General features: G+C 36.4%; 1 protein-coding gene across 5 annotated transcripts in view; it reads right to left on the bottom strand.

The window, feature by feature from the left end:
• Nucleotides 1-19,586, bottom strand: part of LOC5575183 (membrane-associated guanylate kinase, WW and PDZ domain-containing protein 1) — a 54,796-nt gene that overhangs the window by 10,090 nt on the left and 25,120 nt on the right. For 2 of the 5 annotated variants that reach the window (XM_021854247.1, XM_021854251.1), the window contains exons 2-3: nucleotides 16,120-16,243; nucleotides 5,305-6,680 (exon numbers count right to left, since the gene is read on the bottom strand). In XM_021854247.1, the coding sequence (XP_021709939.1) occupies nucleotides 5,305-5,882 (578 nt within the window). In that variant the 5' untranslated portion in view covers nucleotides 5,883-6,680; nucleotides 16,120-16,243. Of the gene's footprint in view, nucleotides 1-5,304; nucleotides 6,681-16,065; nucleotides 16,244-16,425; nucleotides 16,642-19,586 lie in introns of those variants that run through there. The other 3 variants (XM_021854248.1, XM_021854249.1, XM_021854250.1) reach the window with 3 other exon arrangements.

Here is a 19,586-nt window from a genome sequence, read left to right as displayed (position 1 = left end):
TCGTGGAACAGGTAGATTTGAGGTTAGGGAATCGCCACTGATTTCATAGATTGATCCTGGGTAGAATTTCTAGAGCAGTTCCTGGGAGAATTCGTGGGGCAATTTTTGAAGTAATTTCACAGAGATTCCTTAAAGATTTACAGGAAAATTCGAGGAAGGTACTCCTGGACACTTTTGTAGGATTTACTGGGAAAAACCATAAAATAGTTTTGTCAAAAACCGTGGAAAGAAACTTTGCGAGTTTCATTGGACGAACTTACGCAGAAACCTTTGGAAGATCTCCTGAAGTAACAACTGAAGAAATTGGTGGACAACTCTCCGAACAAATTTCCGGGAGATATCCTGGAGGAGTTTTAAAAACAATTCATTATAAATTATTGGAGGAATTCGCATTGGACTGCTTGATAATTCCCTAAAGATGATTCTGTGATTGAAACAATCACTGAAAGAATTTCTGAAGCACTTCCTCAAGGAATCTATTAAGGAATATTTGAAGAAGTTGCGTGGAAGTCTCTAAAGGCCATTACAATTCTCGAGGGTTTTTACCAGGATTCTATGAAAAGTTTTTAATTATGTATAAGAATATGCGTTAAAATAATGATCAAGTCTCTAGATAGAAGTTCACTACCAATAGTATTGCTTTCTAAATCAATTCAATATTGAATAGATGGTGTTTTTAGACTGGATAACGGACAATCGTCCACTTTTAGCTCGATTCGTTTTAGGCAACATGAATTATTCCAGAAGTGTTTCCAAACTCGGGTTATCTGCAAACAATAGTGAAAACCGCTCAGCTATTCAGCAAGATAAAGTTCGAACCCCACCGGTCAAGAATCTTTTTAGATTAGAATTTCTCTCAACTTTCTAGAGCATAGAGTATCTTCGTGCTTGCCATCCGAAATACATACAAATCCAAAATGGTCACATCATACTGAGCTAAGAAGAATTCTCAGTTCTAGTTGAGATGTAAAGTCAGAAAAAAAAACGAAAAATACCTTCTAAAATTTACCTAATTTTTTTTAACAATTTTATAAATTGATTATAACTATTTTTCCATGGATTCTCGCTTGTAATCTTTACAGAATGGTAGTGAAGGTATTTTCCAATTAAACAAAACAGGCAACAGTTTACAATATTTGAAAGACTAAAAATTTGCAACTCGGTGATAACAGAGACAAATTAAAGATCTCCATGTCTCTTACAGTTGCCCAAAATGTTATGGCTCATAAGGTAATCTAGAATGCCGTGAAAAGTGTACTGCGATCTGTCAAACTTGGGTATCTTTTGCACTACCAAGGGACCAAATGCAGTACTAGAAGTGGTACCCAATCTGAGCCCGAGTGGGACTGACCTGGTGATAATGCTTATTTGAAAACAAGTTAGGTAACAGATTTCTCACATTTATTCATCCATTAAGAGAAACGACACCTATTCCCAATGGCTTCGCGGACCCCTTGAGAACTCGTCCCGGCTCCTTAGGAGCCCTCCCTTTTTAGAGACATTTCTACAAAAAATCCCATCAGAAATGCGTCAAACATATTCTTAGGAGTTAATTAAAAAAAATTCCTCAAAGTATCTCCAAAATCAGTGAAGAACTTGACAAAAAAAAAGTTCAAAGATGTTGTTTGGTATACACAAAGCACCAGATCTCGAAGCAGTCAAAAATGTTTCAAGAGACTTACTTACAGGAGCCAAATATCGGCCGTGGAAATTTCTTTCTAAATTTTTTTATTAACCCTCTAACACCCAAATTTTAATTTCGATCTAAATTTCATTTTTAGTTATCTAAAATCGTCTTAAACACGTTTTGGGCAAAGGTTTATTTTTATTCGCAAATCCATGAATTTTGGTTTTTATTATTTTTATTTTTGAACATCCCTATCCTTCTTCATTGTTTTGTTGAAGCCTCTTCTAGTTACTGATTTTTGGCAATAATAAAAATTCAAGTATTTAAGATACTATTAAAAATATTAAACATTAAATATTTTTCTGGAAATATTTTTTTTTTCCGTGTAACTAACGGAAAACCAGGTTTGAAATTATGCTAATACCACCAAGCTCTTCTTCTGTGATAAGTTGATAGTAGAAAAATATAAAAGGTACGATTTTTTATATTACACGTTAAATGAACCCCAGGCATTTGTAGGTTATATAAGAATACAATTTTTCAAGCAATTTTCAAAATACAATAAAGTTTAAAAAGCTATAAAAAACTTTTCTTATATGCGCATTTTGAGTTAAGGTTTGAGCCAAAAATAGAATCATTTTGATTTCCGAGCTACGAAAAAATACACAAAATTCCAAAGTGTACCCCGTCTAAAGGCGGGGTTGGGTATTAGAGGGTTAATTCTCAGCAAACTTTGCCAGATATCTATTAACCTGTATAGGCCTGAGTGAAAGAAAAAAAAACTAAAACTTTCACCGCTAAGTGAATACTGATTTCAATATTTTTTGTCAGTATGACAAATTTTTTTTATAAAAATATATAAAGAAAACAAAAAGGATTTTTTTGAAATTTTTATTTTTGTTCAATCGTTGAACTTTTTTCAATCGTCCTCTGAATCGTCATTTTACCTGTTTTTTATCTAACTTTAAACATTTCAAAAACTTAACTGATGTCAGAAATATGATGTATTTTTTTCCTCCTTTTCGATATTTTCGGATTTTTGAAGCGGAGACATAAAAAAAAATATATTTCTATCAGCCTTATGGAGAAAAATTTACCTTACATCGGCTAGAGGAGTCATGGAGTTATGAAAATTTCGATTTCTGGAGAGCACGATGCACGGAAATTGGGGGACTGAAAAAATCATCAAGTTTTAGAATACCGGATTGTGGAGACTCTCCACTGGAGAGTAGACTGAACATTACCCAAGAAAGTATTCTATTACTTGAAAGATTGTTTCAAGTGTAATTATGAAATCCAACAATCAATTTGGACAAATACATTTTTGGGAAGAATAAAGAATATTTATTAACGAAGTTTATATTACATTCGATTTTCAGATTTTTTTTTCTGATCTAGAAAAGTACTGTGTTTCGCCATATCAAAGAGAAGAAAAGTTTTGCATGGAGACCGCAAGCATGTTAAAAATTTCGGTTTAATCTAAATTTAATTGTGCGATTTATGAAAAAATATATCAATATTAATAAAAATAGAATGGTGTTCGTCTGTCACGAAATGGCTTGAGAACGGGTTATCAGATTTTGAAAATTCTTCCATAGTTATTTTCCTGAAGTGTTCTGACGTGTTTGTGTATATAAAAAGCTCACGATATTGAACGAGAAAGTCGGAAAACGGGGGTGAACGAAATTATCTTTTTTTACGGGATGTTACATGACATTTTTTAACAGTCTACTTGATGGCAAGACAAAGTTTGCTGGGACAACTAGAGCTACATGAAAATTAAAGTCCTATTTTCAAGGCTGGTAGCGACTGAGTGCCTTGAAAATAGAAACTTTAAAGATTTCTTGTCAAAAAAGAATAGGCTAAGAATATTTCTGAGATTTTTTTGGGAATTCTCATGACATTACTGTACACACTCAATTGAACTCGTCTAATTTTCATTATTTTACCAAGATCCGCACAGCCGAGCGATCGGCAACTGAATTTTAACTGATATGTCAGCAAAAAATCAAGTTTGTTTATAGCAGCACTTATGGGTGCCGCTGACATCAAACGTAACTTTTGCTGAGATGTCAGAAAACGAACTTTAACCGAGATTTGCACAGCTGAGATCGGCATTCTGATTTAAGTGTGTGTGTGTGTGTGTGTGTGTGTGTTTTTATTTTCAACGATAATCAAAGTCCTAAGTCCTCCAAGATTTTATTTAGTGATTCTTCCATCAATTTCACTAGGACATTCTCTAAGATTTTCATTTAGAACATCTTCAAAAACTGAACTAGTAACTTCTCTAGAATGCCTCTAGTGATTGCTTAGGATTCCCTTTTTTGCTTTTCAGTATTTCATTCAGGTTCCAACTAGCAATTTCGTTAAGGAATTACTCCAGAGATTACCCCTAAAATATCTTCAGGAATTCTTCAGATATTTGATAAGGAAGTCTGGAAATATGTTTTTCCAAGTATTTTTTACAGTTCTTTCAAGAATGTCTCCAAGAAAACAGCAAGAACGTATTTTAAAAACTATTAGAATTAAAAAACATATCCGTGGAATATCTGTAACGAGCATTTAAAGAAACCTCTGATGAAACTTGTGTAAGTTCTGATAAACAAGCATCTATGAAAGAACTCTTGAACTTGTAAGAAAGTTTTGGAAGATTTCCTTTTAAGCAATAGAGTTAATAAAAGTCGAAAATTTAAGAGGGAGGAAAGAGAAATTCATATTTGATATAACCCTATAAGTTTGTCAATGCCAAAGAACTTAGTAGAACGGCGGCTTCAAAGTAAAACTTAGAAATATATGATGTTTGCAATATTTTGCTACTTTTCCATAAAATTTAAAACAATACAACATTGGAAAATCTGCTTTTTTATTCCTTATTTATTTTTATTCCCCTCTTGTACCTCACAAGTGGTCTTGGACATAAAAGAAAATTAATATTTGTATTTGTTGGTATCCCTGGGATGAATCGGAGGAGTTCTTGGAACCATTACTGTAATGTTAATGTTAATTTATTGAAGAATTCCTGGAAGAGTTTCTAACAGATGTTCTAAGAATTGCTGTAGGGGTTTTAGGGAAAATCCCTAAAATAATTCCTTCAAAAACTCTGAAACAAACTTTTGTGGATTTTCTTGGAAGAATTTCTGTAGTAAACTTTTGAATATCCCATAGAGTAACAACTGGAGAAATCGGTATTAGCGGAAAAAATGTAGAAGAAATCCTAGGATAGTCTTTGATATAATTTTCAAAGTAATATCTGAGGAAATTACTGTAGGTAATAGCGTTAGAGTACTCAAGGATTGCCTGAAGCAAATTCGCTAAGCATCCTTTAAAAAATTTGACACATAATTTGATATTGAGACACGCGAAATGTTATTTTGTTACGCTGTGTTGTCAAAGAACAATTCCATCGAGCAATTGGAAAAAGTGACTTAAGTATTTTGCATGTAAAGAGCCTCCCATTGAAGAACATATATTGAAAATGGTCTTTATTTTTAAAAACTTGCAAGAAAAAGTGATCAAATCTCTTAAATGAGACATACTACCAACCCTGCGAATGGATTACACCTGTGTCTTATTGGAAATTTATATGGATTTAAATGAATATTGATATGCGTTCATAGCTAGATACCCTCTTCTCAAGTTTAGCAAACAACCAAAAACAGAAACAAAGCATTACTCACTCGATAAAATACACCTCTCCGCTGTCGGTGTACGCCTTCTCCCACTTGGGCGGCAATGGTCCAAGCCCATCGTCCTCTTCGGTCTGCGCCGTCGACGAAATATCCGACTTTTGATCGTAGAACCCACCCCCACCACCACCGCCTCCACCATTGGTCATACCCATGGGAACTTGTTGCTGCTGCTGCTGCTGGTGATGGTTATGGCCATGGTGGTGATGATGCATGTGATGAAGATGATGATGACTGTGTGGCGGCCCGCCTCCGCCTCCGGGGGGAGGATTCATCATCATCATCGTCGACGCTTCAGATCCCAGCGTATCGGAACCGTTATCACTAGCTCTTCCGGTGCCTCCCGAGCCACTACCAGCACTACCAGCGCCGTTCATAGTACTACTATTTACGCCCACTTTCGACAAATCTTTACCGGTTTCGGATTTCGCACTGATCGTACTACTAGAGCCTGCACCACCTGCAGCAGCCACTCCAGTAGATCCACTTCCATTTCCACCACCGCCACCACCATTCGGCATCATTGAATCATTCATCTTGGGCTTTTTAATTTCACTTTTCTCTGTCATTGAAACGTTGCTACCTTCACAGCAACATCAGTTTCCACTCACTCGATTCCGAAAAGCACAACTCGTTTGGTCAGTTCTTCCCTGGCGCGGACACCGCCATCGTTGCTTTCCGTTTCTTGTGTTGGTTCGGTTTTGGAACGTATTATAGTTGAAACCTTGTATCAATGACACACAGATGCTACCCTCCTCGCCCATACACACTCATTCTCCGGGCGAATGATGAGGCACTAAATTGGAATTTCCAACCGAAAAAACAACAAAACACACAACATTTAAATGCACTTTCGACCCACCGAACCGACCGTTGATTGGGTTGTATTTTTAGCTGCACATGTAGCTCCTTCTTCCATGCGCGCGGTTTTTGATCACCTTTCCATATTATCTTCCTCCCATCATCCTCATCATCATCTTGGAGGAGGCACAACACAGTGTAAAACTTCTTTTTCTTTTTTGTAGTTGGCTGGTTGATTGTCGTGGCACTTGACTGACTCTCTTCACGCCCCGTCCGGCACTCGGGGACTGGGCCAGGTTCTTCGACCGCTTTATTTTTCTCTCCACTCTTCGTCGTGCTCTCGTTTGTTGCGAATCACCTGTCGCCTTAAGAGGGCCACATACACCGACAAACATTCCACGTTTTATGCTGCCCCTTCTAGTAGTGGCTTGGCCTTCTTCAGGGCTTTCACATTTCAGGATTCTCACTACTGGCTGGGCTGGCGTACGTTACACTAAAAGATCTTTATCTCAATCGGCTCACATTCGCGTAGTTTCTTCACGGAGCTCTGGATGGATCGATGCACACTAAAGGGGGAAAAAAGATGATTCACTTCGCACAAATTCCACACAATGTTTGGGGTCTTCTGTGAGCGCGGGACTGCAGAACTAAGGTATGAATCATAGAATACAACGTTCCACCACGAAACCAAAACGCGCAACCATTCTCCCGCTCCGCACTTTTGCGGCAACCCTTTCCCGTTACAGAGCCCCACGCAAACTCGTTGCACAGTGCTCTGTGAGGACTGAATTCGTGATCGAAATTGTTTTACTCGGGAAATGTTAGTTTTGGGAGGTATGATGAGTTTTCAGAGAAATTTTTCGGAATATAGAGATCTTTCACTGTTAAAAATCCACACGCTCGATCTGTGTGTTTCAACTTATGGATCGATTCATGAAGGTCCATTTCGATTTGCTGTGATTTTCTTGCAAACTTCGTGTGTGTTACACATTAAATTTCTTTGTTTTACTTCATGGATTGATTCATCAATTGATGACAGGGATTCCATTTTTTTCCACATAAATTCCCGAAGCTTTCCCTTCAGATTCGTATGCGTCAACATATGGACGCATAGATCATCACCCCAACACGGATTCAGTGTGTTTTGCTTATGAATATCTTGTGTTAAAATCATCATGTTCAAGTTGGTCGATTCATTTATTTGCGCAATGAGTTTGTTATGAAGAAATGGATCGATGAGCTATGCTCTCGATATTCATTTTCAAAACATCTAAATTGTTTGTGATCAACCCATAGAGAACTGAACGGATGGACCTCGTGTCGAACGAAAGTCATCATCTTGCTTCCAAAGAGAAGAAGCGAATTTTGAAGCTGAAAGTGCTGGATGAAAATTTGTGAATTCGATTTTTCTTTTATTAGTGAAGTTGACTGATATACGAGGATTCTACCTTTCTATAAAAAAAACATTGATTATAATGTATGAATTAGTAGAAAAATCGGATTCCACAAACAGATTTTCCTGATTTGGTTTTCAGTTTCGTATAAAATTGAATATGCCAATCCCTCGCTTCCCAAATTATGGATTTGCGGCGCCCCGCTTGTTGCTGGCTCACCCATTTGAAAAAAAAAGTGAGCTTGCGACAAGCAGAGGAGCCTCGGATCAATATTTTGGGGAGCAAGAGTTCTTCTACCAAATTTCTTCTTTCAGTCTCATGACATTCATGTTCTGTCACACATGGCTATCTAAAGTCACTACATTTCGAATTCAATAAGCAAATCAGTCGGTTTTCATAATTTAACTTTTAGACATTCATGTTGGCTTCACATGTTAACCTAATGTTGATACACATGAAATCATACCGTGAAGTCATTGACGAAATCCATATGGCTACCACACTCAAATCATGTGGTTTTCCTTATTGCGCAAATCTGTAAGTAAAACACACGACCTTGACGTGTAGATTTTTCTCAGTGATTCTTAAGAAAGTGCCGTAAGGACGCCATTAACCGCTCATTTAACAACATTTGCCCAAAGTCCAAACACTTTTTTTTTATCTTTTTTTTGTACTATATTTTTTGCGTAGAACGCAATATAAAACATTTTGGAAATAAATATAGATGTGCTTAAGTAAAAATATTTATATAGGTATTTCAGTTGCAAGAATTAGGTAATTTACTATGAGACCATTACGGTCAGAAGGCATTTTTCACTACATCATAATTATTTTCAATTTAATGGAATATTGACCAGTTTTTAAAGCAGATCTTGAAGAAACATCTAAATGTATTGCTTTTATGAAGGAGAAATGTTTCATTTTATGATTATAAAAATCGGCAAAAAACGACGGATTTTTCAAGATATCAAAGTCATTGAATTTTGTACGCGTCATTGATGATTGATGCTAATCCATCTCGTGGTTTCAAAGCCATGAAAATCAGTTGGTTTTGCGCAGACAAAGCTGAAAAAATATCAGCACACGTTTTTCATTTGCGCTTATAGTGATACTTTTCTAAATCAATGTCAATTATGAGGATTTTGTATTTTTACTTTGAAATCTCGAACTGCAAAATCAACATGGCTGCCAAAACGAATGACGAATTAACCTTTCAAAAGTAACTTTGTCCTGAAAAAAAGACCAAACAAGGACCGGAAAAAATAAAAAGAAGTGGAAGTGGAAAAGAGACCAAAGAGGGACCAAGTAAACAAAAAGAAACTAATAGAAACCAGTTTATTAAAGTTATCCCAAGTAACAATTTTAGTTTTACGAATTACTTCCAGGGTGCTATAAATAAACGCCCATAAAACCACGGTCAAGGCACTGTTGCCTTCATCGCATCCCCCAAAACCTCTTTAGAACGTGACTAGTTGGCCCACTCTGAAAAAGGCTATGAAGTGCATATTTATGTCACATAAATAAAGCAAAATTGCATTAATGGTAGCAATTTTGAGGTCACCTGTTCTAGATGAATGTCACTTCATCTTGAAAATGATTTTATCATAACGTCGATCTTACAACGTAAACAAAACAAAATAAGAATGAAAACGTCTGTGATAATTTATTTCGTAGTACTTTTTATTTGAAGTTATTTCTTTATACATAGTGCTCAAATCTTTAGTGCCGAGTGAGATTTACTGTGAAATGTGATGAGATAGAAGAAAATTTGGCTGTGCCACCTCTGAAAGTGGCATATTTCTAGTAATTTAACGATTGCTAAAATAAATCGCCAGGTGAAGGATTCAACATTTTTTTGTTTGATTGGGCAGTTATTGTGCTTTACATTATATTCAGTCAGTTTAATCATCACACCATAGCATCTTATGAGTGAATTCATGGAGATAATATGATTGGAAAAAATGAAATTGTGGCAATCGGAGTGAAATAATATGGCGGAACCATAATTGATAGATTGCCATCGACAAATGCTGTTTTGTCATCATAAATAAACAAATAAGGGCACATAGTTAGCATTCGGCATTTATGGATGTAAAATTGCCTTTATAAATGCTGATTGAAGATGATTCAGCTTTTTTTCGCTTTTTGTGGTAACAAAGCAGCATTCAACAAAGCTTGACAGTTTGGGTATGTTATTATGAAGAATATTTGCAAACACGGACAATAGTTTGTCGATTTTCCATCAGGAATAAGTGTTTGCAATGCATCGCAATGCATTCGCAATACATCTGAGGAGCCCAAATACTGATTTCAAAGGTATAAATAAAGTAAATTATCGATATTCAAAAGCAAGTCAATCAGTTTAAAAGCAGCTTTTATGACAACAAGGGGTAGTATATCAATCTTTTATCATAGCCGTCACAAATAAGTGTCATTCAGCCACCACTAGCAGTTTAAATGAGGTATTATATTCTGCAATAAAGCTGGTTTTGTAGCCACAAAATTTTAACTTTATAGTTTGTCTCTAAAAGGTTTTGAAAACAACTAATAGCTGGCTCACAAAATATAATCTTCTAGCAACGTTAAATGTCGCCTTTAGCTATCCAGCATTCACGTAACTGTCATAAAACATTAATAAATCCACACGAATGCCAAATTGCTGTGGAATTATTACTTGGGATAAATTTCTAATAAAATATGGCCAGTAATTTTAGATAGATATTTTTGAGACTTTTTTATATGATTTTCTCTAGTTATTTCATTAGAAATAAATTCAGATATTTGTCCAAAGTTTCCTTCACATATTACTCCGAAGATTTCTTCAGGAGCTCATATAGTGACTCTTGCACGGAATTTCTCCAAGAATTTCGGTTTAGATACCTTTAAGTATTCTAAACGTATTTTTTTTCTAAGGATGTCGTAAGATATATGGGTTTATTCTACGAGTGGCGTGAGGTGACAATTGTCGGTGTCGTATAGCGAGGTCACAATTCTCGACTCGAGTGAAGTGACTCTCCATTTGATTTGCACGGCAAGTCACTTCACTCGAGTCGAGAATTGTCACCTCGCTATACGACACCGACAATTGTCACCTCACGCCAATCGCAGAATAAACCCGAGACCCGGCAATACGTATTTCAATTTGTGGCCAAAACGGACCAATCTCTGATTGGTCCGCCAAACAGCGTTTCCATGAATGATTACACAGCGAAATAAAAATAACATTTTTGCGTGTCCAAAGGATCAAAACACACATTCTAGTAGAGATGGGTAGAATGGTCCAATCGTGGGAGCGAATCGTGTGTGACTCACTCACAAAAGTGAATCGACTATTTTGATCGATTCAGTGACTCATTTTATAAAATACAAAAATAAACAGGCATCTCGCATATAGAACGAAAAATACAACAGTTTTTATATTGGAACATTCTTCATATAACTAGTTTAACTATCTATACATGGCTGCTGCACTTTACTATGATAAATCCAAAACAAAAATATTCTTCTTCTTCTTGACATTACGTCCTCACTGGGACAGAGCCTGCTTCTCAGATTAGTGATCTTATGAGCACTTCCACAGTTATTAACTGAGAGCTTTCTTTGCCAATATTGCCATTTTCGCATTCGTATATCGTGTGGCAGATACAATGATACTCTATGCCCAGGGAAGTCAAGGAAATTTCCATTACGAAAAGATCCTGGAATCAAACCCAGACACCTTCAGCATGGCTTTGCTTTGTAGCCGCGGACTCTAACCACTCGGCTAAGGAAAATGTAATCTCTGGTAAATTTTTTAGCTTTCCTCCGAAATATGTGGTGCAAGTGAATTGTGACTCTTTTGAAAAGAACCGTGGTTCTCTTTCACTCATTTTCGAGAAGCAACTCTTTTGAATGATTCGTGAGTGAGTCGCCCACCTCTAGTATCTAGTAAATTTGGGTTGCTGCTTTTCGAAATGTTCCAGCATGTAGCAATGTTGAGCTACAGGTCGTTCAACTTGTATAACATTCTGGTTTTATTAATGTGAACATTAATCAAATTCAAACTTTTTAATGATCTAATTCAAGAATGAAAAATAGGACCTGCAATTATATTTTTGAAACAGCTTTGGATTGTATAACCCTACTTTGAGTGAATAGCAGAATTTTGGTGCTTGAGACAAAAAAGTGTTCCGCATTCCGTTAGTGTACGGTAAAATCGGCACCTTCTGTACCCCGCTCTTTTTTCAATTTTCAGATCATACAATAAGAAAAATAAATCTAAAAATAGGCCAGTTGTCTTAGAGGATAACTACAAAAACTATCAAACAGACTCCATCAGAGAATCTTCCATAGATTTCCCCACCCAGGACTTCCATCAAGAATCCCGTTTGGAACATCGTCAAGAATACAACCAGTATTTTCTTTATAATTTTTGACTAGGACTTTATTCAGGGATATTTTCAGGAAGTACACAAGAGATTCCTACAAGAATGAGAAAGTATTCAAAGAATTGTCTAAATATTCTTCCAGGTATATTTTCAGAGAAATATGAAGATATTTTTCATAAACCTTGGTTAACCCCTTTATTTATAAAGAAAATTCCAAAGTAACCTCTCATGAAACTTGTGTAAGCACTGTTCATTTTATAAAGTGGGCACCTTATGCATGTTATAACTTTCAAATTTATCGATGAAATCTCAATCGTTTTTTTGTGCATCGTACAAATAATCAGATGAAAAAACCGATTTTAGTACTATACCATTTAATTCCACTAGAGTTTACAAGTACAAATAATCTTATAGAATGCTCTGATAATAAATAAAAACCACCAATATAATTAAATTTTACGCGAATAAGGAACATAGTTCAAAACGGTTTACGGTTGAAGATTATCAAAATCATTGATTTTTAGAAACAACGTACAAACGATTAATACAAGTGCTAAATAGGCCTATCTTTTCAAAATACTTGCTAATTGAGTTGGTCTTTTGATTTGAACTGGGAAATTTTTAGGAAAATGACCCGGGGGTTCAAAATATATAGAGGTCCAAAAGATATTGGTTACACTAATTAAAATTTAAATGGAATTAAAATAAATAGACTTTTTAGGTTTAAAGTACGTCCTGACGGAAGTACTAATATAGTTTTTATATGAAAAATAACAAACGCCTTCATAGAATTGCTTATTTAGTTCCCACGTCATATTTAAAGCGCAATACCGAAACAAATGCGTTATTTTCAGAACACCGGTCAAGCACAATGATGATTTTCAATCAGAATTGGCAACATTGCTGTAATGAAATCGAATTTATTTTCCATGTTTTATTTTCATATTATGTTATTCTAAGATAATCGAAACATTTTAAGAAAAAACGTTTACAATGTGCTGTAGATTGGTAAATATGCGTACATATTTTTAAAAGTATGAAATTTTTCAATAAAACGACCATAAAGTGTAAAATTTATACTTAAGAATGCGATTCAAACTCACGATTAAGCTCTTTATTATACAAATATAGTTTCTTTAGTAATTAAAACCAATTTTCAACACGCTTTCAACTTTACTTTTTTTTTTTTTGAAGGATAGTACTCCAGCAAATTTGGCCACAAATGAATGAATCTTTGAAATGGTTGGTGGTTTCAAAGCTCTACTTTCAGTAGAATAGTAAAGGATACCAACATACAATTTGTTCATAAAAATTAATGATTTTTGTTATGCGAAAAATTATGTTTAACTTTTCTTAAAAGTTTTTAGAAAAAAATATTTAGTTCTTCAACGAGAAGCATGTTGTTCGGTTGTATATGTTCATAACATCGTAGGACGGTAGTTGAACTATACACAGAAAACCGATTACGATGTCATCATTAAGTAAAAAAAGATACGTCATAAACAAGGTGTCCACTTTATAAAATAAACAGTCCCAAAGTTATCGAGTAACTCCTACAAGGACCTCAAAAAGAACTCTTGGACTCTTGAGGTAATCTCAGAGGACTTACTAGCTAAATTACTAAGATAATTGATATAGAATCAATCGAATCTGTGGATAATGTCCTGCAGGATTTTCAGAAGTAATTCCTAGAAAAGCATCGAATGGAATCCTCGAAAAAAAAAATTGTAGAAATGATCTGAGGAATCACTGGAATATTAACCAATGTGGAATCTTGGATAAACTTTTGTAGAATCCATAGAAATTTTACTTAAGAAATTCCTTTAGAAATGGTAGGAATAACTCCTGTAGTTTTATTAAGGAACTTTATCAGAAAACTCACATTGAATTTATTGAAGAATTCCTGGAAAAGTTCCCAAAAGATGTCCCGCAATAATCGCTGGAGAATTTTTTTGGTCAATTTCTGGGAGTAATCTCAAGTGAAATCTTTGTGAAAAATACTAGGAAATTTTGCGCTGAATTCTTCTAGGGATTCAAAAACTATGACATAAACTTGTGTTTAGATTTTGATCCGAATAAGCCGATCGAACCATACAGTTCGTGGCACATCGCAATAGGAGAGCCGTATGAATGTAGCTATTCACTCTTTCGTTTAGTATGTGGCGAGAGAGCGTTCAAGAGCAGCATTTCTCACAGACTACAACGGTATCGAGCGATTTGGGTGATTTATGTTTTGCATAAAATTGGTAATGCCTTTCATATTTTCTGGTAATGCAACCATAAACAACTTGACTCTAATCTGTTAGATAATCGAACACCCCTTTGGTTGCAAACATAGCACAGGAAATGGAAAATATTCGCCTTTGTTTCTTGATCAGAATGAGAATGTATCAGCGAATGTTGCTGATAAATGTAATGCGTTTTGAGAGAATACAGGCGGATAAATGATATGAAATTATGGCTCGTGTGTCAACGATTGTTAAATTTCAGATTTCCATACGAAGTATGCCAAAATGTCCGAAAATTGGTGCTTTTCTTTTACCAGCTCTCTATGTCTGATATCCAAAAAACGGAACAAATATATGTTAGTAGGTTTTCGATTTTTTCATGACAGCAAAAAATCTTACACAGTATGTCGCTGTAATTCTACCTAAAGTTTAAGGCAGCGGTTTTCAGATCGTGCTCCGCGAGTTTTGAAAATTTGTACTACTGCTTTGAACTATCTCAACTTTTTGCTTTTAATAATACCAAACCAAGCCATACCTTAAATTTTCATGAGTTTCAATTTGGTAAGCAAAAAACCGATCGAGTCGAACTAAAACAAAAGTCAGAAAATTTCCTAATCAAAGCAATTCTGCTATGTTTAATAAAAAATAAAAGTATAGTCACAGTTTAAGCCTGAATGAAAGAAGCTTGCCCAATAGAATGAAACAAGTCTCCTTAGACTAGAATCAAGGGGCAGAATCCGTCATCAATTTAAGCATTTTCAAAAGCCGTTTTTTCGTTCAAAATTATGAAAGTTCTCATGAAAATGGTTTCACTGTATTATATTTTCCAACCGAAACACAGTGAATACATTTTCGTCGAAAAAATTTCAGTTTTGAACAGGAAAATTGCTGTTGAAATTTCGATGATGACGATGATTACTTTGACGGATCTTTGAACGTTAAATTTTCGAATACAGTAAAAATTACAGAATGATTCACAACCCTACTCATAGGAGTTATAGGGTCGATTAAAGCGAGTTACAAATTTTCAATTTCTAACGGAGTAGTAGTAATGAAGAACAGATGCTCCGCCCAAAACAAAATTCCAAATGTGCTCCGCGAACCATAAAATCTTAAAAACCCCTGGTTTAAGTGAATATTGTCATTTTTTTGTGAATGATCATTATTTAGGGCCCCAGATAGCCGTAGCGGTAAACGCGCAGCTTTTCAGCAAGACCAAGCTGAGGGTCGTGGGTTCAAATCCCACCGGTCGAGGGTCTTTTCGGACTGGAAATTTTCTCGACTTCCCAGGGCATAGAGTATCTTCGTACCTGCCACACGATATACGCATGCAAAAATGATCATTGGCATAGTAAGCTCTCAGTGAATAACTGTGGAAATGCTCATAAGAACACTAAGCTGAGAAGCAAGCTCTGTCCCAGTGGGGACGTAACGCCAGAAAGAAGAAGATCATTATTTAAACCCAGATTTTGCTTCCAAACAAAGAAACTGACGAATCTGCCATAACTCAAGCTGGACATTACCTTCCTACGTTTAGAAATATCTGTCACTCTTTCAAATGGAAGCTTAAAATGTGGTTTGCCTCTGTAAGTGTTAGAGGAATGTGTAATATTTGATTTTTCACCATAAAATTTCCCATAACTCCGAAAATATATGAAATACGGGCTTGATGACTTCAGAAGAAATGCGAATTTTATTTATTCAAACAACTTTATAGAAAAGAGAACATTTAAAAAAATGTTTCAAATTAAAGCCACATTTGATGAGGTAAAATTATCTACAATTTTGCCGAAGACACTATCGCTATATATTCACTTGATATAATGACAATTAACAATACTTTCTTCAATTTTATAATAACAGAACTTTTCAGAAAACATCATTCCTCTAAAACCAACCTTCCGGACCCAAAACAATTTAAATCACGAATTTAGCCCTCATCGAACACTGTGCACTGCTGACACTTTTTAAAAGGCATCCACCGTTTAGGCACGTCGTCGTCGTCATCGTCGTTACCTAACTACACACACAACGCGACCGAATAAGGCGCCCGCAATTGTTGTCGAAACTATTCCACGGCAAAATCCAAAACCGCGCACAGAGTCGCCGAGTGATGATGATTGTTCGTCTCTCCAAAAACCTAGGGCGAGAAAATAAGAAAAAAAAACACAATTATTAGAGATCGCCTAACTGAACATACACACCTTCGTGTGTGATTTACGACGCGGTTATTCCACGCAACAGAATTGGGCAAATAATTATCGAAAATTGCTCAACTGCAGTGCAATTCGCCGTCGTCGTCGCGTCGTCACCGTGGCATACCTAGATATTTGTCCGTAACCGCCGAGAGATAAGTATCCACCGCAAAATATACAACGTTCGCACTAAAGTACTGCTTGCAGTACCCCCATAGGTATCTACCGAAGCCCGACCGAAGTGAGACTGGTTTGGTTACTATAAACTTGGATTGGCTAAAGCTTCGTCGCTGTTATGAGGCAGCAACGGAACTTCACTCTGAGACTGCGGGTTGAAACGTAATAGCCCTGCTGAAGAGCTGCATGTTGTACGGATAGAGAGATACGCTTAACGCAGGGCTGGTAGCGACTGAGTGTATGGAAAAAATAACAAATAAGAAGCAAAATAAGACCAAAACAGGACCAATAAAACAAATAACAAAGTAACATTGCTATTCTTAAACAGTTAATTCTTTAGTATATTGCTCAATTCAATACACTGGTAGCCCTATTTGTTTTTTTTTTCTATAAACTCTTCTACGATTGATTTGGTCTTAACCGACTCTAGCCACCTTTGTAGCCAACTGATTACTCATGCTGATTTTGATTCTGATCATGTCCCTGTTACACAATTATCCCATGAAGCGATTCTCAATCCTATCAGATCCACTTTCAATTAATTTCGAGACGATAGACGATTACTAGATCATTATGTTTTTTTTTTTAAAGACACTACACGTTAATGCTTCCAGTGGGCTGTTTGCCCTTTGAAGGAAGCACCACACTAGACAACGGACTAGCATGCAACGCCCAGTGGCACAGTCGGAAAACATTACACTCGAAAAGTTTTCGGCCTGAGGCGGGAATCGAACCCACACTCCTTAGCACGATGCGGCTGAATGCCTCCGTGACACTAACCGCACGGCTACGAAGCCCACATTACCCTGTTAACATTACTTTGCAAGCAAAACTTGATATTGACAATGCTCTCAATGAGGCAAGGTAAGTAAAAATTCGAATCTGTGCTTATGGACCAGCAGTTTTCATATCGTGCTCCGCGGAGCACTTGGTGTTACGTCCCAACTGGGATAGGGCCTGCTACTCAGATTAGTGTTCTTATGAGCGCTTCCACAACCGAGAGCTCTCTTAGCCAATTGATCATTCTTTGATCCATTGATCGAACTCAAACCAACGACTCTCGATTTGGTCTTGCTGAATAGCTGCGCGTTTATCGCTACGGCTATCTTTGAAGCATCTAATGAGGAAATAGGCACTTTAGAGCCCTTTTTGTTTCGAACAGAACATTAAAAATAGTGACTTTTAACCCTCTTTTCTCATGGTAGCACAGGTGATCCACCGATTTTCAACGAACGCTAGCTAAACCGAATTGGTAAGAGTAGCTCAATAATGATTGGAATAAATTTATATGCTTATTTGTCTTACCAAACATCCAAATAAGTGACCTAAGGCTCAAACTATTGAAAAACAATCAAAATTTTTTGTAGTGATTTTGAATAATATAGCTTATTTGGAACAACTTTTGTTTAAGCACTTTTTTTTGAAACGCTATTTTGATAGTTAAATTTTCAAACAAAGCTGTGGGAAAGAAAGAGACCCGCTACCAGCCCTGTTAACGTGAGAGTTTCGTTTGACGTGGGGTTGTTGTCGTCGTCGTCATTGTTGATGTAGAAACAGGAAAAGATTCCCATTGAACTTTCCTTTCATTCATAAGCCCTTATTGCGATCTTGCGAGCTTCTTGCATACAGGCCGATATGGTTGATGTATGTATTATACCCTACAGAACCGTGAAGTTACCGTACTTGAGTCTGAGATCAACTCAACTGATCAGAATAACCCAATGGATCGTGTTCTTTAACGTTAGCCCATTGCTGATCATAAACAGCACCGAAATTGGAACACCGACGGTACGAAGCGGCACACAGGTACACAGGAACCTCGTGCTCCCAACCAAGATAATGGGAATTATTGTGGCGTTCGTCATCGTCGGTTGAATGCATAAATTAACTCAAGTTAACTCGAATCGAGTGTGAGTGAGATTATTTCGAAAGGAGAATTGCATGTTAAGATAACTTCTTCACATGGTGCTTGACTTCAGAGATCAGGTATCATTCAAAGGGTTTGGAATAGATCAGAAAAAAAAGATGAATGAGATGATGAACGCGCAAGATAAAACTAAACGTAACGCTTCAAAAGATCATTCATGATCATCGTCGCAAAAACAGATTGAGAAAGTTGTAAAACAATTTCTGCTGGATTTTCAGAAATGCCTTGGAATCAGAATAAAGTTACAATTCGTTAAGAGCAAATTGAATACCTCAAACAATTTCTTCTCTCCAGTTATTCAAGTTTCCTTAGAGTGATTCTCCTGGAACTCATCCATGGGTTTCGCCAAGGGTACTCTTCAACTTCTTTTAGAATTCCAAAGAGCATTCCATGGCTGGTAACGACTGAATGTCTAAAAAAACAGGAACATCATAGACCTCATGCATAACAAAGATATTATACAGAAAGAAAACCAACCTAATCCGGAACCAAATGTGCCGCCTCGAAGAAGTGGAGCGCCAAGATAAGGAGTTAGCTAACCGTTCTCGAGGAACACGGAAGTTCTACCAGAACTTCTGATCCAGAAACGTAACACATTCCACCAAAGCTTCGTGCCACGATCCAAAATGTACAGGGATAAAGACGAGAGCATCTTGACGGACGGATGGGGAGGTGATCGAAAGCTGGAAGCAGCATTGCGATGAACACCTGAATGATTACGAAGTGCTATACCAAATTATCTTTTGTCAGTCGTCTATCGTCTATAACAAACGAGGCCGAGGAAAGTTAGCAAGCGGGTTTTATCAACAACGCACTAAATTTACAAATCTTTAACTAAACAAGAAACGACGTAAGAACCTACTGATCCTTGCGCAAAATCTCTTCATTTAATTTAAGGTGCTAGACTATCATGCCTGCTGTTCAATATTGCGCTTTAAGGTCATGCGTAGTACCGAGCTGCTCAGAAAAGGTACGATTTTTACGAGATCCGATCAGTTTGTTTTCTTCACGGAGAACATGGATATTATTGGGAGAAATTTTCAAACGATGGCATCTTCAGAAATTTGTATATATTTATATATAGGAGTGACACTAGAGATCATTATTCATATGAATCCTCCAAAATTTTGTTTACTATTCCTACTTACAACAACATCGCTAATAACTCATCAAAGTGTTTTTTT

The sequence above is a fragment of the Aedes aegypti genome, chromosome 3, assembly GCF_002204515.2.
Source record: "Aedes aegypti strain LVP_AGWG chromosome 3, AaegL5.0 Primary Assembly, whole genome shotgun sequence".
NCBI lineage: Eukaryota > Metazoa > Arthropoda > Insecta > Diptera > Culicidae > Aedes > Aedes aegypti.
The sequence above is the reverse complement of the archived record's forward strand: the minus strand, read 5'-3'. Positions and strand labels throughout refer to the sequence as shown.